This window comes from Delphinapterus leucas, chromosome 19 (genome assembly GCF_059928025.1).
Source record: "Delphinapterus leucas isolate spDelLeu-1000000601 "Yukka" chromosome 19, BTC_Dleu_Yukka2, whole genome shotgun sequence".
NCBI lineage: Eukaryota > Metazoa > Chordata > Mammalia > Artiodactyla > Monodontidae > Delphinapterus > Delphinapterus leucas.
Window position 1 is genome coordinate 32,804,397 of NC_143147.1, and position 25,749 is coordinate 32,830,145.

Consider the following 25,749-nt stretch of genomic DNA (forward strand, 5'->3'; position numbering starts at 1 on the left):
AGCTTTTATTGATATTTAAATTAAAAGTTAAATTTTAATCTGTATATTCAGTCCCCAAAGCACGTCATTTAAAATTTGTAGACTATGCTTTTTATTACACAATGAACACTACACATCACTTAACTGGGAAAACTTAATTTGCCTTTAATAAGTAGTAAAGTTGTTAAACATATTAAAATAAACTACATAATACAGCTTAATAATATACTTATCAAAATAATTTTTTTTTTTTTTTACTTCAAACTATTTCTCTCATATAGCTGGTACATATTTAACCAAATGGCCAAAAAAAACCAATTCCTGTGGGGATTCACAAAGTATATGCTTCTGTGAAAAGAGCTTGAGTCCCCCCACAAATTCAAAACACTGCAACAGGACAAACTTCTAGAGACAGAATCACTGGATCAAAGGGTATACGTACTGTAAATCTTAACAGAAAACTTTAGTCCTATGAGAAATGAGAAAATGAGTGCAAATTTTCCAGGACTAGAAGTGAAGAGTGGGCAAGGATCTCCACTGTCCAAACTCAGTTATCCTGAGGGGTGATCTGTTAGGACTACTATCAGCTGGTCTTCACTGCCTCACTAATTCACATGGAGACCACGATAAATCAGGCCCAGTCAAAGCTAATGAGAAGAAAATAGAAACTTTTTATGATTTTAAGGTGCCATTATGTGTTTGGTGACTCAGAAAATTTGGTTTCGGATCTACTGTACTGCTAGTCTGATAGGCCTCCGTAAGGATCTCGAGAAAATAGTGTATTTCCCAAAATTTGAGAGCTTCCAAAACAATTCTTACCAGGCAAGCTCTGAAACAGTAATTCTTAAACTATAATGTGCATCAACATTTTAACACACCAGGAAAGCCACTGAAAGTGCAGATTCCAGACTTTCTGATTCATTATGTCAGAAGTGGGGCCCAGGAACTTTTATTTTCAACAAGCAGCACAGGTGATTTTGATGATGACGGTCTCTAGTTCACAGATGGAAAAACTAAGGTGAAGACTTCTTTTCCATGTACTAAAAAAAGTAATTACCAAAGTTTGGACACTTCTATGAGTATTCTTTACTAATTCCTCTAAAACTATCAAAGCGAAAAGACCTGTTGTCATTTCTTTTTTATTTGTCTTATCTGTTCTCTGCTCCCCTTTTATTCTTTTTTCTTTATTGTTGTTGTTTTTATAAATTTATTTATTTTTTGGTGCACTGAGTCTTCGTTGTTGGGTCTTCATTGCTGTGCGTGGGCTTTCTCTAGTTGCCGCGAGCAGGGGCTACTCTTCGTTGCGGTGCGTGGGCTTCTCATTGCGGTGGCTTCTCCTGTTGCAGAGCTTGGGCTCTAGGCGCATGGGCTTCAGTAGTTGTGGCACGTGGGCTCAGTAGTTGTGGCCCACGGGCTCCAGAGCACAGGCTCAGCAGTTGTGGCGCACGGGCTTAGTTGCTCTGCGGCATGTGGGATCCTCCCGGACCAGGGCTCGAACCCATGTGCCCTGCATTGGTAGGCGGACTCTCAACCACTGCACCACCAGGGAAGTCCCATACTATTTCTAATCATACCACCATTTTATTTAAAATTAGAAGCACAAAGATTTCACATATACTTCACTGAATTCTCAGCATAGATAAACAATAGGATTAAGTCTACTATAAAGACAGAGCAGTAGTATGACAGAGAAATTTGCCCAGTCACGTCCTGAACCAGTGGATGTAGCAGAAACAGAACCCCACCACCCAATTCAAATTAACGTAACTCAGCAGATCATGCTGCCCTCAACTTAAAAATTTATGGCTGGTAACATAAATATTAAATTAGGTTCTTATTTCATGAACTTGAGAGAAAAATTCCAGAGGAAAATTCCAGTGGAAAAGACTTATATAAATGTGCTTACTCTATTATGCTAATGCCTCAGATTTCATTAACTGGACAGAAAAGGCAAGTCTAGAGAAACTGTTTATTAATTATTTATAGCCAAATATGAAATAATCATCCACAATAATCTTAAAACCTCTAAATTCACTTATTTATACTGGCTTATGCACAACAATGCTTCAGGCAGGCAAGACAGGAAATGCGTATTCTCAAAAGTCATTCTCAACTTTCAGACAGAGTAGAAAAGGGCAAAGACTCTGGAGCCAGGCTACTTGGGTTTGAGTCCTAGTTCCACCCCATACTAACTGGGCCGGCCTCTCTATGTCTCAGTTTCCTCACCTATAAAATGGGAAGAGTAACAGTATTAACCCTTACTGAAAGCCTGGCACATAGTAAGCACTATACAGATGACTGTTGTTACTAAGATTCTCTACTAGTCCTTGTACAGAAAATCTAGAATTAGGAACGTCTGATGGTTTATTTATACCCTGCCCTGTTCTAGAAAAGGATTTAGCAAAGCTTATAAAAATACATCTAAGGCTAGAGAACATAAATTAGAAGCAAAGGCAGAAAAATGCAAGCCACGATGACCCACACATTTTCTACGGGAGATCCTTAAATTTGATTCTAAGGTTTCAAACATCTGATATGAAAAACAAGTCTAGTCAGATAAGCCATTCAGAGGGGTAGTTAATTACATACTAATGCATAAGAGAATCCAAAGCTGGTTAGGAATTTTTTTTATGGGGTTTCATAGAGAAAAACATATATAATGGAATAAATACTTTGATAACACATCTAAAGAGGATAGTTTCTCATGACAACCCTTACTACAGGATGATGATATTAGTGTAATTCAGTAAAAACTATTCTAATAAGGGTCAAATACAATGCAGTCTAGATCCCCAGCTCTCTACTAATCTGGCTTGATTCAGTGGTAAATTTCAACATCTATAAGAACATAGGGAATCCTCCCTAAACACTTTATCTCAGGCAAATACTGTAATAAGAGTGAGTTTGAACTCTGACGAGAACCTAAAACACAGCTCTCCTACGCTGACTGTTAAATACAGGTACAGAAGCCTTAAGAGACAATGGAGGTGAAGGCAGGGTTCAGAACTTGTGAATACAATAGAATCGACCAGAGACACTCACTTGATTATGAGGCTAGCCTTATCTATTCAGAAGTGAGTAGACAGGATTTCCCTGGTGGCACGGTGGTTAAGAATCTGCCTGCCAATGCAGGGGACACAGGTTCGAGCCCTGGTCTGGGAAAATCCCACATGCCACGGAGCAACTAAGCCCGTGTGCCACAACTACTGAAGCCCACGTGCCACAACTACTGGAGCCTGTGCTCCGCAACAAGAGAAGCCACTGCAATGAGAAGCCTGCGCACCACAACGAAGAGTAGCCCCTACTCGCTGCAAGTAGAAAAGGCCCGTGTGCAGCCAAAAGTAAATAAATAATTAAATTTAAAAAGTGAGTAGACAAGGAGCAAAGCCAAAATTCTTTTTAGAAAATTGTTCTAACTCCATCTTAACAGAGATACAAATGGGTAATAAAGGGTCTAGACTAGGAAATCTAGAATGCTCAATATAGATAATATTAAATAACCATTGCCTTGACGGTTATGGAAATTGCTTTGCTTCAGGCAAAAGGAAGTTTTAGAAAAAACACTTCAAAGAGCTCTAACAAATAAATTTTAAAAGATGTAAAATTAATAATAGGAAAGGTGTATCTATTTTCCAAGGTGGATGAATGTCAAGTGGCCTCTCAGCAGTTAAGATGATTTTGACTATTCCACACATACATAAACACAGAATCTTCAATTTGGCTGAGGCATGAATCTGTCACACAAAGTAAGCCGAGACAGTCTCTTACCTGCCGAGTGATTCTAGGTCACCACCCAGCACTCCCATCTCTACATTTTCTCTTTCCTTATTTTCTATTTCTTGTGGTAACTTTCATGGAGAGCCAGATATTGCTGATGCCTTGAAATGTGGCCATCAGGGGAGAGTTAAAACTTGAGATACTTTAATAAACAGAAATCCCATGATTCTTGAAGAAACTGAGATTTCTGAGAAAGCTAAGAGACTGTATAAATATGTATTTATCTGTGTTTAGGCAGTTTTCTGAAGTGTTAGTACATAGGCCTCATTAAAGTCAAGTTTACTATATTACCATCTAGAATAAACACAAGACTTCTTTGAATCTGGTTAATTTATACAGAGCTCTTTCTTCCGTACAAAGGAGAGAGGCTCCAGGGCCTATAGCAAAAGACAGAAATGAACTTCAAGGCCCTAAGATGAAGTCAAATACATGGCTAATTTAATGGCAATCACCCTACAGAGTCTGTAATAAGCACTACATGATTAAGAAGGGGCAATTTCTATTCAAAATGGCCCCCTGTAGATGACCTATTAAACACTAACGCAAAAATTAACGTCTAACCTAAACTACTTTGATCCAGAAGATGACCAATTTCTGCTCTTAGTGCCAAGATATGCCTCATCAGTGATGGACAACCTCCCAGTCCACTTTTCATGGACAGATGGTGAGCCATGGCCTGCCCTTGACTCCACATACTCATATGGATGCTTCTTCACACTAACCATAATGGGGTCAAGTGAAGGTTTAGAGACTTGGGGAAATAGCACATTAAAAAGTTCATTCATAATTTGTTGGAGAAATGGAGAAAACTGAGAGGTACAAGGGGTGGAGTGGGACACCTCTATTTTCTGTGAAGTGAATTTTCTGACATCCTTTAACTCAACTACTGTTGGTCAACTGCTCCTTAAAAGATAATCAAGCGATAATTCTCAGTAATGTTTACGTGCATCAGTAATCAGACAAGACAATTATCTTAATTTTTAGTTCAGGTCTTCTTCACATTTGAGTTCATTGATTGTAAAACATCTGTACTTGAATCAAGTGTCAGAAAGTAGCCTTTGACTCTAGCAGTTTTCTTGGCTGTATTTTTTTCAGAGTTATATAGCATATTCTATAAACAACTTATTTAATAATGTTGTCTGCTTTATAGTATTCCATTAAGTATTCAAATGCCTTATCTGCCCGTCGAACTTCTTTTCCTTAAAATGGATTCCTGGCATTTCTAAAATTAAATACTGTCAGAGGAAAGAAGAACTTTGCATTTATCATGTATCAAATGATGCGCTTTGACCACTTAACAGATGATGTATTGGCAACTATTCAAGGTTCACATTTGTGGCCTCAGTTTGGAACTGGGTTTCAAGAAGTGTACTAAGTGCACACCCCAACCGTACTAATTAATTACAGGATTTACCATATTTAGTCCTCCAATTGTGTTCATTATTGATATGAAATAAAGCTCCTCAGAGAAAAAAAAAGGAAAGATGACAGCTCAGAGCTAGGTTAAAGAACTATAAAAGAGTTCAAATGCTGTTAATATACAACTATAAAGAGATGAAAGAGGAAAATGGTAAATTGAATATCTGAATCAGATTCCATGTGTAAACACACATCATAACTCTTGACAGCCTGCTAAAGCCGGCCTGTTCTCAAATTCAATTAAGAACATTACTGGATCATGACGGACTGATCATTATACTAGTTACGTCAGAAAAAGTAATTACTTTGATTTCTGTGTATCCAGCTGGTTGCCACATTCCTGAAATCAGAACCCTCCCTAAAAGGACCAAAAATACTAAATAATTAAGGAAGCAGCATTAGCACTTTAAAATTACTTGAAGAGAAAGGCAACTTATCTAGAAGGTAGAACAGCACACGAGATATCTGTCAAAGCATTTACCATCTCTACAGGGTACTTTCATTTGAAAGCTGAAATTAAGTCCCCCAGAAAGAGATACTGTGACTCTCAATGTCATTTTCACAAAGTCATGTCCTTCATTAACACTAAAGAGTCTAAGTTCAGCTTTCATGAATTATGATTAAAACTGGAGTCAGTCAATTCATTTAGAAGCCATACAACCAGTTCTAATTCAGCAGAGTATGTAAAAGAGGCACTGTTTTTTTTTTTAACAGAATCTAAAGACTGCACTCCTTCCGTTTAAAATCTCTGCAAATGAACCTTCTTGGAAGAAGTTTCGCAATTTCCTAGAATTCAAAACAAGACAAATCAACTCCATGCTTTCTTCAGACTTCTTACCCGTGTTGCCAAACTCAAGATCTGCTGTACCAGCTCCTGCGTTTCTGATGGTTTCTTGAGAAACAGCTTCACTATGGCAGTAAGCAGAGTGAGCTGTACCTAAGCAAATGTAATTTAATAGGTAAAGTGAAAGGCATTTGCATTATACCACACCATGAATTCCAAAGTGATATTTTCCCAAATATGACTTACTATGAGGTCTTTCTGATTTTGATTAAGAAACAAAGGTAAAAACTCAGCCAATATCCACAATAGCAGTCAAAGGTTTTCATCAACTGAAAACGCACTAGCCTCCTATCTCCAAATTGCATTTCTTGGCATCAAAAACTGCTGGTTTGTTTCTGGCCCAGATAATCACCTGTATTTCTTAAAGTACATGCTAACATACTGACGGCAATAAAACTGGTTCCTGACCAAATTCTTTATTATTTACTTCCACCAAAAGCTACAACTTCCAGGGAATTAGGGAATCATTTATCATACTGAGGCAAGAGCCAAGACAGTAGAATTATGCCAGATCACAACCAATTAAGAGTGGCATGCTAGGGCTTCCCTGGTGGCGCAGTGGTTAAGAATCCGCCTGCCAATGCAGGGCACACGGGTTTGAGCCCTGGTCCAGGAAGATCCCACGTGCCGCAGAGCAACTAAGCCCATGCGCCACAACTACCGAAGCCTGCGCGCCTAGAGTCTGTGCTCCGCAACAAGAGAAGCCACCACAATGAGAAGCCCTCGCACCGCAATGAAGAGTGGCCCCCGCTGGCGGCAACTAGAGAAAGCCCGCGCACAGCAACGAAAGACCCAATGCAGCCAAAAATAAATAAATAAATAAATGAAACAAATCTATTAAAAACAAAACAAAAAAAAGAATAAAATTTTAAAAATAATAATTAAAAAAAAGAGTCGCCTGCCGAACCATGAAACTACTGGCTGGTATATGTTCCTTGTAGGGCCTATTAAAGTTACGATGATAGATGACACACATGAACTTCAATCTGCAGTGAGTACAAATGCCGGGGAAAAAGAATAATTTATCTGTTCTCTGGGCCTTTGACTCGAAGGTCTCTCAGTTTTGGTAGAAGACAGACAGAAGATGGGAAGGAGTCTAACCATCCACAAAGAACCTTTTCAAACTGCACATGCCAGCCTTCACCCCAGACAAAAACTCAGCTGCAACTGAGCCACAACCATTACTAACAGCAATGGGTAATCATCTTTAGGTGACAGAAAATTAAAAAGTAATAACTACTGCTCTAAGTCAGTAGTTGTCAAAGTGTGGTTCTGGACCACCAGCAGCAATAGCATCACCACCCTCAACCTTGTAAGAAATGAACACGTTTAGGCCCACCTCAGATCTACTGACTCAGAAACTTTAGGGGTGGGGCCCAGCAGCCTGTCCTTTAACACAGGTTAAACACCAGTGCTTAGGTGCTTCTAAGGCTCATTAAAGTTGAGAACCACTGTCTAAATTAGGCAGGCTTGTTCCAACAGAAGTTAGCACAACTGAAAAAGGTCACCCCTTTTTGGGAGAAAAATGTACATACTATATGTGTATATAAATTCACACACATGAAACTGCCTAACCTTTACCTTTCCTGAAATCGTCCCCAAAACATGTAATACAGTAAGATATAGATGGGAACTTACCTGGGTGCTTTCATCATGAAAACCTTCCAGGAAGCTCTCTAGTAACTCATCTGCATTGTCAATTCTTTCAGCATATTCTCCCACAATCCAACTCATAGCTGCTCGAGTGTCTGGCTCATCCAGTGAGTCTAAGTTCTCACACAAAGTGGCAATGATACTTTCATATCTGATATAACAAAATGGACTATGGTTACTGCAGGCAAAACTGAGAAGTGTATTTAACAATGAAGCCTAAAAAACGAAAAACCATGGACAAGGTACCCTAAACCACCACCAAACTACAAAGACTTTTAGCCAAGAGAATGTACAGGCTTTAAAGCCAGAAAATTATAAATGTCTTCAATTTTCCTTCAATTATGTTTTAATAACTAGGCCATAAATCTTTATAAAAGCTTATCAGATATTCTTTTCACAAGGAAAAACTAACCTATGGTTTAAGATAATACCACTACCTTACATTTCTCACAGTCTTTCTCATAACGAGATCAGAGAATTCTCCTATTACTTCATTTTACCTTCATCGTAGAGGAACAGAAATTCCACTTTACTATTAGGAAAATGGAGTAAGACAAGAATAGCATCCAGAAACAGTAATTTTGTCTCTTATCCACCTATCTCTGCGTTCTATAGAGATCTTTATGTTCCTTCCTCCCAAGGCACCCACACTAATGACCTGTTTTTCTAAAGAAATAAGCAACTCGAGTATTTATTTTTACAGGTCTATAGCTCTCATTCTTTACCATGTTAAATCCATCTCCTTGGCTAACGTGGTTTTTTTTTGGTTTTTTTTTTTGCGGTACGCGGGCCTCTCCTGTTGCGGAGCGCAGGCTCAGCGGCCATGGCTCACGGGCCCAGCTGCTCCGCGGCATGTGGGATCTTCCTGGACCGGGGCACAAACCTGTGTCCCCTGCATCGGCAGGCGGACTCTCAACCACTGCGCCACCAGGGAAGCCCGGCTAATATAGTTTTAAACATCAGAATGAAATTGTATAATAAATGAGATATGGACAACCGAATAATACACTTAACTGTTTGCCCTATTTCCACTGATTAAACCAGGTTCTCGGTAATGCTTTCTTAAAATTAAACTATCATAATCCCTCAGTAATACAAACCAGAAATGGACACCTTTACCAAGCATATTGAGATATACACCTCCGCACTTAATCAAGAAGTTTAGAAACCCAACCCTCCTCTTTCCTGGGAGAGTGGTAGAAGTATATGATCCTTTTTCCAAAAATACCATTTCTAGAATTGAAAAACAAAAACAAAAAATATATATATATACAGTATACATAATGCTTAATAAACCACTACCTTATTAAAATATTTCTTCCAATTCTGAGCCCACCACTGAGCTAACTAACTGTAAGTCACTTCATTTCACGTTATCTTTAACGATAATCAGAAGCCTTAGCACAGTTCATCTCTATGATTATAAGGTAAAATGAGATTTAGGATGCTTGTAAGATCTGCTCTTATTTCACTCTTTCAGATTCCTTAATTGTTTGCCTTCAAAAGCAAATTTGAAAAAGTATTTTTGTTTCATAACTAAGAGGCCTCAATGTGAAAATTTTTGTGGAGTGAAAATGTAGATTTTGTATATCTTAATGGAAGCAGCTACAATACTTCAGAAAAGGCCTGGAACTCTGACAGTTCATTGTTGCATGTTCTATAATTTTCTACAAGTACTAGGTAACATACTAAGTGAACAGTGAAGCTGTCACCTCCCTGGCTTTTACAATAAGGTGACCATATAATTTATTATTCAAACTGAGACGTTTCTGAGAGTGAAAAGGGGCACAATTATTAATTATGCCTGGTAAGAGGCATAAAATGGATTATGCCCAGACAACGTGGAATATATGGGTATCCTTATTTAACAGTAACTTCATCACCAAAGAATCTGGCTAACTTTAATATATGCCAATTGACAATGCATATTCAGACAGAGCTTCAATTCTTCTAAAAGTGATAAAGCAGAGTGAAAAATCACATTTTAATCCTTGTGCTAACCAACTTATGTGTTTCTGACTTTTAATAAAGTATTCAATTATGACCAGTTACTTTACAAAGACTAATTCTTACCTAGCCAACCTCAAAGTGCCTTACTTGAACATTTCCTAAATGATCTGAGGAAGAGGGGCAGAAGTATCTGGACGTACTTGTTGGGGTATTTGCGGAAGATATAACAATCGCCTCTTGGACCACATAATTTACTTTGGTTTGGATGAGATCAAGCAATGTGCTTACACAGCGCTCTGCAGATTGCTGCAAAGAGGAACATAATGAGAAGTCAGATGATCTATCCAATAACACAACCTCAACATAAAAAATATTTTTTTTTGGAACGTTCAGGTGTTATCAACTAAACTAGACTAAAAGATGAGGCATTTAATTTGACCACGCTATACTAGAGGCTGGGTTATCTGATGGAGATATACAGAAGTTCTAGATATACTCCAAATTTTACTCATTACAAGAAACAGTTCAAGTGAAAAAAATCATCTTGGATAGCCAGGATGACAGAAATGAGAAGAAAGCATAAGTCAAGGTAGAAGGAAAGAATAAGAATGAAAGAATAAGCCAAGCGAAGAGGTCTTTATCTGCAGTTCATGAATGAGCACAGACAGAAGGCATCTTTAAACCTCTTGAAATGAAACTGCCAAATTTCATTTGTGCACACAAGCATATTTTCCTGGGAGAAGGTTTACAGTTTTCATTATATTTTCAAAGTTCTCTGTGACTCAAAACACTCTAAGAAAAATTTGCCATCTTCTGGGCTATATAACTGCAAGTCTACGGCCTTAGATAAACTGCAATTTTCCACAGCCTATGGTTCATCTATAAAATAGAACTTAATCTATTAGTCTTTTATTAATGAAGGGAATATGGAAGAATACAAGTGACAAAACTAATGTATTGAAACAATAAGTCATAGTTTTTAAAAGAAGGGTTCCAGAAGAGAGATCCTAAAAACCAAGGACTGATGTATCATATATTACAATGTATTATGATGGGTCATTCCATTATATGCCTCCTGATAAGATGCAATAGGAAATTCACAGCAGCATCTAAGAGGTATTCTTGCCAAGAACACTGAATATGAATATTACCAAGCCTCTAGATTTAATTTTCTAAAGGGGATGAAGGAATGAGATAAACAACATCACTAAAATACTATCAGCCGAATCCAGACTCTGGAAAATTCTACAAGCCTAATGATCTAGTCCTTTCAACAAATGGCACCCAAATAAATAAGTAAAGACTTAAGAGACATACTAACCAAATGCAATGTATAGCTAGCTCTCGTTTAGCTTTTGATTTGAACAAGGCAACTGTAAGAAGACATTTAGACACAATTAGGGAAAACTGAACATGGACTAGGTATTTAATGAGATTAAGAGTTACTGTTTGTTGAGTACCGTAACGATATCATGACAATTTTTTTTTAGAGGACCTTATCATTAGATATATACATTGGACTACTCTAATAAGATCATATCTGAGATCTGCATTAAAATAGAACAGTAGCCCACTCCCTTGAAGGGGGAGGGAGAGGGAGAAGATCAAATGGAAACAGCAATGTGTTGATATTTTGTTCAAGATGGATGGTGGGTATATGAGAGCTCATTAATCAATTTTACCTTAGTGTATACCTAAAAATTTCTGTAATAAAATCTTTTAAAGGTACTATAATTTAAACCATTCCAAGCAATATAACGAAAACAAAATTGCATCTTGAGGTTATTTATATGAGGTCATATATATGATGATTCTGTTCTCTTTTATTATTGTAGTTTTCCCATTTTTGAATTCTATTTTATTCATTTTCAACTAGTTATTTCCTGTGCTGTTATTACAACAGCAAAACAGTTGGGAAATTTTAAATATAAAAGTTATGATAAATTATAAAGCATGTAAGGGTTAAATTATCAAGTTAGATAGTACAAATAAAGTACTCAGCATAAGGCTTGATAGAAAGCTAACGTCTACTGAATCCTTAGTTTCATTATTATAATAAAGATAAACAAAAGGCCATCTCCCATGATGCATCAATATTCAAAAACAATTAAGTCTAGGATAGTAATTTTCAAGCAAATTGTCATCTCACTTATATTGCTTTTGATTAAATTTTAAAAACACCATTAAAGCAGTATGGCAGAGGAACAAAAGTAAATATCCAATCATTGTATATACAAAGTAAGTCCAGAGACAGAGAAAGGCATACAGACATATAAAATTTAGTATATGATAAAGGCAACATTTCATAACAGTAAGGAAAGGATGAATTGTTCTTGTGTTTGATCCCCACACTCTTATCTTTAACCAAACCATTGCCATTAAAGTAGAAAATAAAAGTGAATTTTATATAATTTTGAAGTGAAGCACAATTTTCTAGGTGGTCCACTAAAGATATCATTGGGAGAGGGACTTCCCTGGTGGCTCAGTGGTTAAGAATCCAGCTGCCAATGCAGGGGACACGGGTTCGAGCACTGGTCCAGGAAGATACCACATGCCACAGAGCAACTAAGCCCGTGACCACAACTACTGAGCCTGTGCTCTAGGGCCCGCGAGCCAAAACTACTGAGCCTGCATGCCACAACTACTGAAGCCCGAGCACCTAGAGCCTATGCTCCGCAACAAGAGAAGCCACCGCAAGGAGAAGCCCGCGCACCGTGACGAAGAGTAGCCCCCGCTCTCCGCAACTAGAGGAAGCCCACACACAGCAACGAAGATCCAATGCAGCCCCAAATAAATAAATAAATAAATTTATTATTTTTTAAAAAAAGATACCATTGAGAGAAAATGGATAGAACTCACTACATAAGGAAATGCAAACTCCTATGCATCAAGAAGTCAAATGAAATCAAAAGGAAAATAATTGGGAAAATAACTATTAATGAAATGAAGGGGTATTAAATGAATTAATACCTTTAATTAATTATTTAAAAAATCAATGTGGAAAAGATAACACATTGAAAAAAGATACACATGCCATGAAAAAGCAATTCCAAATGGCTAAGCGTAATGAAAAAAATGTCACCTCAACTAGAGATCAAAGATTTAGCTACAAGGATCCTCCTTATAACCATTATTTGGAAAAAGAGCAGAAACAACTTTAAGGTCCATACAGGAAGGGAAAGGCTAAATAATTATGAAGCAATCACACAGTATGTCTACAAACCACTAAAAATGATGTAAAATATTATCAGTAACATGGGAAAATGTCCATGTATAATAAGCAAAAAAAGCAGACTACAAAAACATAAGTAAATAGCATCTGTAGAATGATCTCGTTTTTGTAAAAAGCACACCTGTTTATGGAGGACTATGTAAACAAAGACTTAAAATCATGTCCACAACATCTCTGGAAGGGTAGAACAGGGGTATGAGAAAGCAGAGTGTTCTACTTTTAACTTGTCTTTTTTTTATGATTTTATGTAGTAAATACATATGCTTTTTGTTTGCCTAAGACGTAAGTCAGTACCTTATCTTGAGCTACAAAAATGAGAAATGGTAAACACCAAAGAACAGAAGAGTGGGAAGTGAGGAATACCTTAACTTAGTGACTTAATCTCTCTCAAACAAAACCAAACATATAAATAAATCTCGCAAACAAAATCATTTTATTTGTAAGAAAAGGAGGGCAGGGGTTTATTTCCTCCTTAAAGAAACAGGTATACACTGTAATATATACAGCTTTAAATCTGTCAATCACACCTCAATAAAGCTGGAGGTGGGGTGAAGAGTAAAATCTATTAAAAAACAACCAAACAAAAGAGAACAGGCAAAAGTTACTGAAAAAACAGTACTATGAAATTGCTTTTTCAGTGGTATTTATTGACTCAATGGCTTATGCTTAATCTTTAACCTAACCAACTTAATATGATAAAATTATACACTTTTTTCACCTCAGGATACTTAAAGCAACAAGGAAACACCTGTACTTACAGTCATGATAAAAAACAACTCCAACTCTTAACACCCAAATTTTACAATAGGCCCTGTTACCTTAGCTAAGCACTAAACTAAAATTCTTTTTTTCTCATCTGTCATATCTTTGAAACCAACTACACATTAAAAAAGGGTCAGGTGCCCTGAGAGAAAAGCAGCAGCTCAGTCTGGAAGCTACAGAGAAAGGCTATTACAATTCCCTCGCTGGTTCTTGCCCTTGTCCCATGGATAGGTTAGTTAAAAACAGGCAATCACTGCTTCTCCTGCCCCAACAACTGTGTCTGGACTAGGCAACTCTTTCCAACTAATAACTTTCATGATTAAACCAGTTCTAAGAAAAGTTCTTAGGCAAATCCAGGTAACTGGAAATAAGAGAACACTATCTAAAAGGCAGGAATTCTTGAAGGCTGATCTTAAGCTTCCAAAGGAAGTTCATTCCTCACACACTCATATTCCCACCAGGGCACCCTGAATCAAAGGAAGAAGTGAGAGCCACCAGAAGTTCATCTCTTCCAGAAGATGATGGATAACTTTTCCATTTAGTCACAATAGACGGTATTAACAGCCGCTAGGAATCTAGATGCTTTGAGAACACTTTCTAGTAATTCCAGGGATAGAAAAATCTCTTTAACTTTGGAATGAAACTCTTTGCAAGAGCACTGTCAGAGAGGTTAGTAAGACAATGACATTCTGGCAGTGAAAAGCACAAAATGACTCTTCTGCTACCAAAATAGCTCTGAAAATTGTCTGCATTAATACCATAAGCAGGTGGCTATTCCACAATGAGAAAAGAAAAAGAAAAAAGTTAAGTAGTGGTGGTAAGTTAAGAAGTGTGGTAGTAAAAAAAAGATGTAACACATCAAGATCCAATAAACAGATTTCCCCATTTCTCAAATGGAGCAACAGAAGTATATATTAAGTATGTGAAGCAACTGAGCTGGCAGAACCAGAAGCAGAAACCAGGATTAATTAACTTCTTGCTATAACAACTGGTCTACTAAACGACTTATCAGTGGTAACTATATGAAGCAGCATTCAGTAAATAAAAACAAGGAAGGCCAATTAGGAACTTGGCTTTCAGAGACACTTCTCTGACACAGCATCTGTTTCCTTCTGTTCCTGTGAAGCACTGGTCATACTGTACAAATTATTTTAGTAACTATCCTTGTGAAATCATACGGTCCAATCTGACTCAAAGTAGAACTGTAGGGACTTCCCTGGTGGTACAGTGGTTAAGAATCCGCCTGCCAATGCAGGGGACACGGGTTGGAGCCCTGGTCCAGGAAGATCCCACATACGGCGAAGCAAATAAGCCTGTGCACCACAACTACTGAGCCTGTGCTCTAGAGCCCACAAGCCACAACTACTGAGGCCACGTGCTGCAACTACTGAGGCTCGCGCGCCTAGAGCCCGTGCTCTGCCACAAGAGAAGCCACCGAAATGAGAAGCCCCCATGCACCTCAACGAAGAGTAGCCCCCACTCGCCATGACTAGAGAAAGCCCACGCGCAGCAATGAAGACCCAACGCAGCCAATAAATAAATAAATAATTAAATAAAATGTCAAAAGAAAAAAAAGCAGAATTGCACATAGTCAAGTAGTAAGAACAAATATGGAGCTCTGAATCCACAATATTGTTGTGCACAGAAGCCATCATTAATTGCAAAAACTTCTGAATGAGGAAAAACAACAGAGGCTTGGTGACTGATGAAGCAGTGCATTGTAAGTTGTAGCCCTTAATAACTACTGGAAGGCTGCAACCAAGCTAGAACCAATCTGCCCTCTAAGACCACAGAGAAGCTCTTCAAGAGGACTTCCAAGTAAAGATCAACTCCCTTCCCTAAAGCAGGAACCTGCTAGTCAACAGCCCTGCCTATGTGCACAGAAGTCCTGACAACTTTTCTGTCGTCTCATTTTTAGTATAAATAGGCAGCAATTTACTGTAAGTATGGTACACACTTCAATTAAAAAATCATAAATAGACATGCAACCATCACCATAAAATACTCCAGATAATTAAATTCAAACTGCAGAAACAAAACCAAAAACTGTAATTCACATCACAAGAGATTTAAGAAACTATTGCAACCACAAAAAAAGGAATGCTATGAAAAAGTACCCTAACAAGAAACAGCAATGAAGGGAGGCTGTATGGAAAGACGGCTGTGCAGAAGACAAGAAAGCAACCACCCAGACTGGAGTAAGGACTGGAAGGACAGAGGACTGGAAGAGAGAAGGGTCTAGAACAAAAGAAAAGTTTTATTAATTTGATATTATGCTTGAAAAGCTGGAAGAAGATAGGAGTGCAATGAAGGCACAATGAAATTAAAAAAAAAAAAAAGACAAAGGTCATTATAAACTACAGAAAAAACAAAAGCCTTTATAAGAAAGAAAACGCAATCATTTGATTGTGTAGGCTCTACATATTTACAGGCATAATACACACAGCAAGCTTTGCAAGACTCTAGTTGATAGAACAAGAAACAAAGGTATATTATCTCAATTTACAAAGATAATATAGGAACAAAAACCTCATGATATAACTATACAGGGGATCTATACAGAAGGGTAGAAGTAGGAGTGATGGAGTATATCAACCAGGTTGCTTCTCTCATAGCGGAAAGTTAATAGACAATGTCTACAATTGGTAAATCGATAAATAGTAGCATAAGGATATTAGAGATATGGAAGTAATCAAAATAACTAAAACTAGGAACAGAGTTAAACATGATTCCCTCGGGAAAGAGAGGGACCAGGGACAGCTGTTTTTCATTAAAATTCTTTAATATTTTAACAATGTGCTTTATTATTTTGATAAACTTAACAATGTATTTTTAAATTTAAACTTAAAAATGTAAGCAAAGAGGTGAAGAGAATATCCAGAGTCCCACAACGTGATCACAACTACCACGGGACACTTGCCTCCACCTTGATGGCACACCGTCCAATGGCCCGCACAGCTCTGCGCACAAAGTCGACATCCACCTCTGTGGCATATTCCTTCAGTTCTGCCAGAACCTGTTAAAAATCCATGAAGTGAACAATCATTAAGGATTCTCCAACAGCAATTTCATGGCCTAGGTTTTTCTGAAGGCCAGATCTTAAGATCTAAGTTATTAGATCTTAACTTGAATCTACTTTAAGTCTGACCTGAGCAATGTTGGCTTGGGATGCCAAACGAATCATGATGTCCAATTTCTCTAGTTTCACACAGATGGGATCATTGTACTTCACAAAGAAAACTCTGATCTCCTGCTTCAAGATTACAGGCCTGTGGTACACAGAAACACAAGATAAGTAAGGTGAGGCATATATTGATATATCCTTCCGAGTCTGCATTAATACCTAACCTGTGCTTCTCTGCTCTCCATTCACACACTCCACTCCAGGGGGAAAAAACTCACAAACTTCCTCTACATCCCTCTAACCAGATCCATCTGGCAGACTATTTTTATCCTTTTTAAGGAGTAAAGTATATATTGCCAAGAAGAACCACTGGAAGAACAACCACCTGATCTAAATTACAGCCTGAACCATATTAAGCAGACACCAGCTATCATACAACTAAGAGTTCCTTCAGAAAAGAAACTAAATTGTAGAGCAACACCAGGCATTCATTGTAGGAACACTCTAAAATCAACTGTTAGCCTCCTGACCCTGGGCAAGTTGCTCTACCATACAGTATTTTCATTTCCATAGATTAAACAGAGTTTTAACACAGTCCTCTTTAATAATGATGTTATTAAATAAGTTTAATTCAAAATTACAAACACTTTAATCACCAATTCATTTTTTCCCAACCTTTTCTGGACGATCAGGTTGATGTTCCTCAGGGCGACGTACTGCACCTCTGGCTCCCCAGACAGCAAAGTGACAAGTGGAGGGGCCAACTTCTTCAGCAGCATATTGTAGTAGTCAGAGTCCTTGGGTAACAACTCTAGAAATTTCATTAGGACTTTTACTGCTGAAAGCACCACTGCTGAGTTGGCGTGACATAGCCGAGGAGTTACCCGCTCACAGATACTGAGGACAGAAAATGAAAATTAGTACCTTAAATTATAATTTCTTTGCTCAATCCAATCTATAAGGGTAATGTTGTCAGAGGTTCCCATGGCCCAGGTATAAAGAAATTAGAAAATCAGTTAGAAAAGTCAAAACTCCATACATAGGTAAATTTGGGATCCAACACTGCGGACGCCTCAATCCCAGCAAACTACAAACAGAGCAGGGATATCAGAAGACTTTAGGAAACCAGCAATAAGGGATGTTCAAACTGGAAGGGAACTAGCCAATACCCCAAACACCTGAAGCTCACACCATTTACCTTCCTATTTTATAGTCCTCTCTGTCTCCCCATACTATGTAAGGGCTCCCTGCCTCACAGCCCATTTCTCCTCAGCCTATAGGAAGTCAAATTAAGCATTCTGAGAGTTATTTCATAGTGAGAGATATCAACCAACTGTGGCTGAAGTTTCACTGTAAGATGCGGAAGGAGATGGGCTGACAGGGAAAACCACCCAACCTCTTGCATTCAGCATAATAAGGGAATCTCGGGAAGGGTGTTTGTTTGTTTGTTTGTTTTTAACAACACGACACCACTGCAATACTCTCTCAACCTCATCCCCTTCTCCTAGTCCCTGCCACCTACACTTAAATGTCTCATAAAATATAGAATATTTAGTTATCCATTGAGGGTTCTTCAGAAATTAACCTAATTTTGATAGCTCTTAGGCAACGTGAGTGGCTAGCTGACTCAGTTAAGGACACAAGGTAAGTAAGCTGTGTTTTTCTCCCTTCCTCCTGTATCTACTTGGCTGACTCCCTGACCTCCTTTAGGTATTTATACAAATGCTACCTTCTCAGGGAGACCTTTCCTGACCACCCAGCATTTGTTAGATCTCCTCCTTACTTTATCTTTCTTGTTAGCACTTATCATCATCTGACCTATTATATGCTGTATTACGTATACATTTTATATATACTTCTGCCCTATCCCTCAGAATAAGTGTTCCATAAGAGCTATGATTTTTGTCTGTCCACTGCTATATCCTCAGAGCCTAGAACAATGCCTGGCATACAGTACGGGCTCAATAAATATTTGCTGAGTGAATGAGTAAGTGTGAGATGTCAATGACCAAGAGAAAATAAAACTGTATGTAAAGTTCTTTCCAGAAGATATTTGTACTTTCAGTGATGGAAAGAAACTATCAGGGTGAGCTTTGGTTAAATCCAGAGGGAACAATTTCCCAGACAAGTGAAGAGCACTTACATTACAGTAGCTCAAGCTTTAGCCGGGCAAGGAAGGTTCCTATCTACCATAATTAAAATGAAGAGCCAGGGCTTCCCTGGTGGCACAGTGGTTTAGAGTCCGCCTACCGACGCAGGGGACACGGGTTCGTGCCCCGGTCCGGGAAGACCCCACATGCCGCGGAGCGGCTGGGCCCGTGAGCCGTGGCCGCTGAGCCTGCGCGTCCGGAGCCTGTGCTCCGCAACGGGAGAGGCCACAGCGATGGGAGGCCGACGTACCGCAAAAGAAAATAATAATAATAAATAAAATAAAATAAAATGAAGAGCCAACAATTCTTCAGAATTATTTTGCCTAGTACAGTGCCTATATACACAAAATGCTCAATAAAAACTGATGATACCTCCAATTCTGTAAACTAAAATGTATGTATGTGTATATGAAATTTAGTAGTCAGTATCTGACAGTCAAAGAAAATCTGCAACACTAAAGTGGTAGAGAGCTGAGCAGAACAATCCAGGTGTGCCTTCCAAAATCTTCTCCAAATTCAGACTGATGAGATTCCTATATCTAACGGAAGACATCATACATTTTGCTGGCTCCAACACAGTTTCTCTAGTACTAATTATAGGTATAAGGCAGCTCAATAACTAGTATCAAGCCACTTACTATGTATGTAAAAGAACGAAAATTTTGTTACTACAGTGAGAGACGCTCAAGAAACCTTTGTTTGCCAAATGGCTAGGAATTGCTGTATGGGAGATGTGAGACCATGATGAGGGAGAGTTTCTTCAGAGGGTTGTAACTATACTGTTCAAAGAAGAAATGAAAAATACACATCTCCTCTTAGGAAGAGCTATTTTTTGCATGGTTTACTCTACCACCTAAAATGTTCCTAAATACATTGAGAAAATACCACAGGATAGCAATATATATCCCATAAGCCACTGATTTTCCCAACGTAACAGACCCTTATTCTAATACAGACTTACTAGAAATTATTGAACCGGGCAAGACTCCTAGATACTATCCAGAAAAACAGACTGACCTCTGAGCCTCCCGGTCATCTTTAGGGTTGTAATTAGACAGGCAGTCCAGGATGAAAATCTGGCCCCGTTCGGTGCACTCATTCAGGGCTGTCAGTAGCTTATTAATGTTCTGTGGATTCAGATCGAGTAAGTTGCTGTTTGGGTGAGATTCACTGATTTCAGATAATGCTGCTACAGCATTAGCCACCACCTGGGAAAGAAGCAGATATGACCTTGATTTGTCAAGAACAGTACAACTATTTCTCTGGATCACTTCATAGATCTCAATCCATAACCGTTCCTGAACGTTTTACGCAGTCAGCTAGAAAGAGATATACTGCTTTCAAAATGTATAATAAACCACCAATGATGGCATATATAGCTTCCTCATGGTCAGGCAACACAGAATTAAAACAATTCACATATTAGCAGAGAGTCCCACATGACTTACTATTAAAACAATAATAGTTTTAATAGTAGTCAACACTATCAGTAGAATTAAGACACATGAACAGCTGTAAAAGAAGTGAAGGCTAGGGACTTCCCTGGCGGTCCAGTGGTTAAGACTCGTGGTTCCACTGCAGGGGGGCATGGGTTCGATCCCTGGTTGGAGAACTAAGATCCCACATGCCTCGCAGCCAAAACAAAACAAAAAACACAAAACAGTGAAGTTTAAATACGAAACATGTACATTAGGCAATGGAAAGAAAAATCTAGGCCAAACAATTTTATAGGTGTATGGGTGTGCATGTACTGGGGGGTGGGGAGGTGATACTTCAGGTGTCAATCACACCTTAAGTCTCAGAGTAAGAAAATGTGACCTTGAAACCACAGTTCACTATGGTTAGTTCACATAGTAACACATAGTTCACATAGTAACATCATGTTGGGAAAGCACATAATCTCCGTGAAATTCAATTTCCTCATCTGAAAATGGGATAATTTAATCCCCCGCACAGATTAGCTTTAGTTTGAGGATAAAATCAGATGGCTTATGTATAAGTGCTTTCTACAAAGCCTTATACAAAGTTAAGGTGGCAATATTACCATAATTCATCAAGACTAAGTTGCACAGTTTTTCATATTAACATCTCCGAAGTTGGGATATATTTAATAATCAACGGCATGTCAGTTTAATAGGAGGTATTTTTCTTTCTACGTAATACAGGAAATAATAATGCATCTTAGAATCAATGAAATATGGTACCTCAAATGTATCCTTAACTCAGGCAGTATGATAAATGAAAAATTGCTACCAAATATAAGAAAGTACATTTGTATCCTGACTTAACAGACCCAGAAATCCCTACTAGCTGCAAGAAAAAACAGTGGACACTTTATCAAAATTACAGATTATGTCTAATTTAACTAAGAAATCTACAACCAGTGAATGTTTAAAGTAATTTTAAGATTATAAAAACACCCCAAAATAAACAAAACAGACAAAAAACTATAGCTCTGTACAAATGAATTCAAAGCCACATTTTGCAGTGAGGCTCTCAGCTGTCGCTAAATATTAGCACAGTAAGGCTATATATAAATATTCTGTAAGCATAAATGAGATGCAATAGGTAGCAACTTCATTAATTATGTATATTGAAAAGATTCTCAAAAATGTCAACTCGTTTTTAGTTCTGACTGAAGTCCCTGTTAAAAGCTTGAGAAACTAAGAGTTGTATGATTATCCTTTTGCTAGCAAGAGAAGAAACATCATGGTCACAGTTTAGGTATTGATTTTAATATCCATATCACTTGGGTACTCTGCAGATTATCCCAGTATATGATTTTACCTAGAAGATAAATTCTAGAGAATATGGCTTTTTAAATCAAATAATACATTCATGACAGTATCCATTAACTAAGATAATGATGCCACAAATGGAATCACCTTCAGTTATAACTTAGTGATCAGGACAAAAAATTCCAAGATGAAAAAAATTCAAGGGTTCACTTGGTAAGTATGATTATGGATATAATACTTTATTGTTATTAAGACAACTCGAGAAGGATTATCTAGTTCACCTATCACATGATGGCATGCATGAGGTTCTTTCCTGACTTAATTTTTGTTTGCCAACCACACCATCAAGCATGGCCTTTAGTAAAAAATTAAAAAGCATGAAAAGGGAAACAATAATCTCCATCATCTCAGTGCTTTACATGCAGGGAAAAGGTACTGTGTTTCCCCTGTATAATACACTTAATACACTGGATTACAGGATAAAGGATCAAAATGTCACACTGGAAGAACAAATGCCTGTTTTCCTCTCTTGCTGCCAACACATGCCCCGTCTTGGTTACCAGTTCGTCCAAAACAAATGTCCTGTCACAACTTACCATTTCTGCCAGTCAAATTTTTTTAATGTTAAAAAAAATTAAATATGAGGACTGTTAACAGGAAATGTTGAACAGAATGAACAATTAGAACTCCTCTGCTACCATCACAGGTAACTGGAAATTAAACCAAGTATATAATGCAGCTAATGAAGTATATGTTCTGGTGGTAAAACAGGCAATTTTCACTTATTATCACATTAAAACAAGAAAAGAAACAGGGAAAAGTAAATCTAATTAAAAGATCCAGAGAGATCAGATTATATGATTATGTTTAGAAAAGTCTGCATGGGGAAAAAAGATCACTGCCAAATGGTCACTGAGCCAATGACTGACCAGAGGAGATACACCCCCAATAACAAAACTCTACTGCTATTCCTCTAAAATTCCTTCTATTCTACCTTTCTGCTTTCATCTCCTAATCTTCACATTCATACTGCTAAGTTTTCAGAAATATACTGAGGTGGGCCCATAAAGAGCTGCTCAGAGTTCTCCTGGTCAGTAAGCCATGCTTCTCTCACTCTAATGGAAACTTAAAATGGAGCATCGAATCTCAAGCAGGCAAAGACTGACTTCAAGACAGCAGCTGGGTAGCTGGGGTATACAGGACAACTCACCTGTCTCTGTGTTTCTTTGGAATTTACATATGTAGTAATATACTACTGTATATTATCTGTACATATATTATCTGTTTGTAAAAATAAACTTTAAAAATAATGGATTGAAACATGATTTACTTCCTCTTCCCAGAGAGCCTTCTCCAAACAATAATTCATTATCAAAAGAAAAAATCTGACTCTTGCAGTAACTGCCCTGGTTTACTAGTGTATTAAAACAAAGGCTATGTCTCTTTCTCTTGTACCATCACTTTGAATGTGAACTAAGACTGACATGCATAACATTTTCCCCCCTAGAAAACTGGCAGTTCTTTTAGGAAACACTGCCATGAAAAGAACAATGGCCTTTTAATTATAATCTCAGAAAAACTGGAGTTCCCAGGAAAGAAAGGGGTTTCTAAAGGAAGTTTTGCTTTAAAAATGGATTTATAAATAGGGTTTAAGTGAGTTTTCTCAGCACACTGGTTGATTTACAAAGAACTGGCATCTAGGCTACAAAGGAACATGTCCCATAGCATCAAAAGAAATTTTTTTTTAATTCATCTTGCCTCCCAATTATGGTAAATTCTGTTCTTTGGAAGACTGCAATGAAACATTCCTCCTCCCCATCCCACCCCTACCCCCTGTAGACCTAATATAATATGTATACTTTACAGATACAGATATTAAACACAAACACATACATACATACAGAAGTATGCGTGCACGTGCGTGTGTAAAATCACACTCAATACTAGACAAATTTTTCTCTGCCCTAACTACAGACTTCCCTTCAATCTGACAGTTCATTGTGGACCCTTGGAGTCTGCTGAATTTTTTTTTAACGTAAACAATTTGTGTTTTGACTTACTTTATACTATACCTAATAGAATTGGACAAAGAGATAAAAGACAATAATAGCTAAAACTTACTGAACACTTATTATGCCATTTACCTTCCCAGCAACTCTAAAGTAGTTGCTATCAAAATCCACCTATTACAGATAAGGAAACAGGCTTTAAAAATGAATTTATAAATAAGATTAGAGAAATTCAGTGACTTGCTTAGCCAACAAAGCTGGAAAGGGAAAATGCTTGAATACAAACTCAAGGCCTGGGGCTTCCCTGGTGGCGCACTGGTTGGCAGTCCGCCTGCCGATGCAGGGGACACGGGTTCGTGACCCGGTCCGGGAGGATCCCACATGCCGCGGAGCGGCTGGGCCAGTGAGCCATGGCCGCTGGGGCTGCGCATCCGGAGCCTGTGCTCCACAACGGGACCGCAACGGTAGAGGCCACAACAGTGAGAGGCCCGCGTACCGCAAAAAAAAAAAAAAAAAAAAAAAAAGAAACAAACTCAAGGCCTGTATCTGATTCTAGTGTCTGAGTACTAATCACTCTGCCGCCTGCATTTATAGAAGTTCCAAGAGCTGTGAACATCAAATGGGGGAAAGGGAAAGAAAAATCGGAGCTGGGGAGAATAATATAATCAAAACATTATTTCCAGGCAGATTTATACAAGGAGAAAAATGTATTCTCCTACTTTATATATTTCAGAGATAATCACATCCTAGCAGCACTTCAGAGGCAAGATTTACTATCCAGCTACAAAATCTGATTTATAAGCTATCCCTGTCTCATATGCAGCAATTCTGAGGACATAAATTTGACATTACTTTTTTTATTTTTATTTTTTGGCTGCGCCCTGCGGCTTGCAGGATCTTCTTCCCTGCAAGTGGAGTCTTAACCACTGGACCACCAGGGACGTCCCAGACCTCATTTTTTTTTTTTTTTTTTAAAGGAGCAAGCTGGAGTGGTGGGTATGATTAAAATAAAAATGATCCTGTAAAAAAAGAACTCTAGAAGGAAATCTAGATATACATTGGCAGTGGAGTATCACAGACAGAAGCTTCTTTAGGAGAAATCTCTCACACGTTTCCCTGTCCCTTTGAATGATCTAATTTCACTCATTTTCATAGCCTCAGAACGCAAGAAAGATAGCACTCACAATATAGTGACTTCCTCCTATTAACTATATTTAGAAGACTTTCATTTCTAGCAATGACCTTCAAGGTCACACACTGTGAACAAACACTTCAATTTTCCCGCTCAATTTACAATCCTTTTGGCTGCTGCCCCTGAAGACTTGAGTCAATTGAACGCAGTAGAATAACTGACCAAAACTATTATAATGGAAAATAAAGGTGATTTGCATACTTTCATCCTCTTGAAAATCAGCAACAGTTCAGAATCTCACTTTCTTCTTTATGGAGTTGCCTCAAATAACACGTTAAAGCACAGGGCATTTATTCTAAGCATGTTTCAGTCATTATCATCTCCTTAAGAACAAAATGACTGGACTTCCCTGGTGGCGCAGTGGTTAAGAATCCACCTGCCAACGCAGGGGACACGGGTTCGATCCCTGGTCCGGGAAGACCCCACATGCCACGGAGCAACTAAGCCCATGCGCCACAACTACTGAGCCTGTGCTCTAGAGCCCTCGAGCCACAACTATTGAGCCCGTGTGCTGCAACTACTGAAGCCCACACACCGCAACTACTGAGCCCACATGCCACAACTGCTGAAGCCCCCGTGCCTAGAGCCCATGCTCCGCAACAAGAGAAGCCACCGCAATGAGAAGCCCACGCACCGCAACGAAGAGTAGCCCCCGCTCGCCGCAACTAGAGAAAGCCTGCGTGCAGCAACGAAGACCTAACGCAGCCGATATAAATATATAAATAAAAATTTTAAAATGCATTATTAAAAAAAAAAAAGAATACAATGACTATACGGTACCAGTTAATTTTACAGTCATGCTTTAATCCAAGACACTGTCCAGACTGCCAACTAGTAATATGCTGACTACATGTGACATTCTGTAATGTTCCGTTTTTTTCCCCATCTTCTTTCCCAGCATGAGGAAGCTAAGTGAACAC

General features: G+C 38.3%; 1 protein-coding gene across 1 annotated transcript in view; it reads right to left on the minus strand.

The window, feature by feature from the left end:
* Positions 1–25,749, minus strand: part of LOC149746711 (AP-2 complex subunit beta-like) — a 109,142-nt gene that overhangs the window by 57,628 nt on the left and 25,765 nt on the right. Inside the window, 8 exon segments of the mRNA XM_089901814.1 lie at positions 6,014–6,112; positions 7,658–7,823; positions 9,823–9,847; positions 9,850–9,928; positions 16,537–16,632; positions 16,765–16,885; positions 17,416–17,637; positions 19,908–20,098. Coding sequence (XP_089757940.1) covers positions 6,014–6,112; positions 7,658–7,823; positions 9,823–9,847; positions 9,850–9,928; positions 16,537–16,632; positions 16,765–16,885; positions 17,416–17,637; positions 19,908–20,098 — 999 coding nt within the window.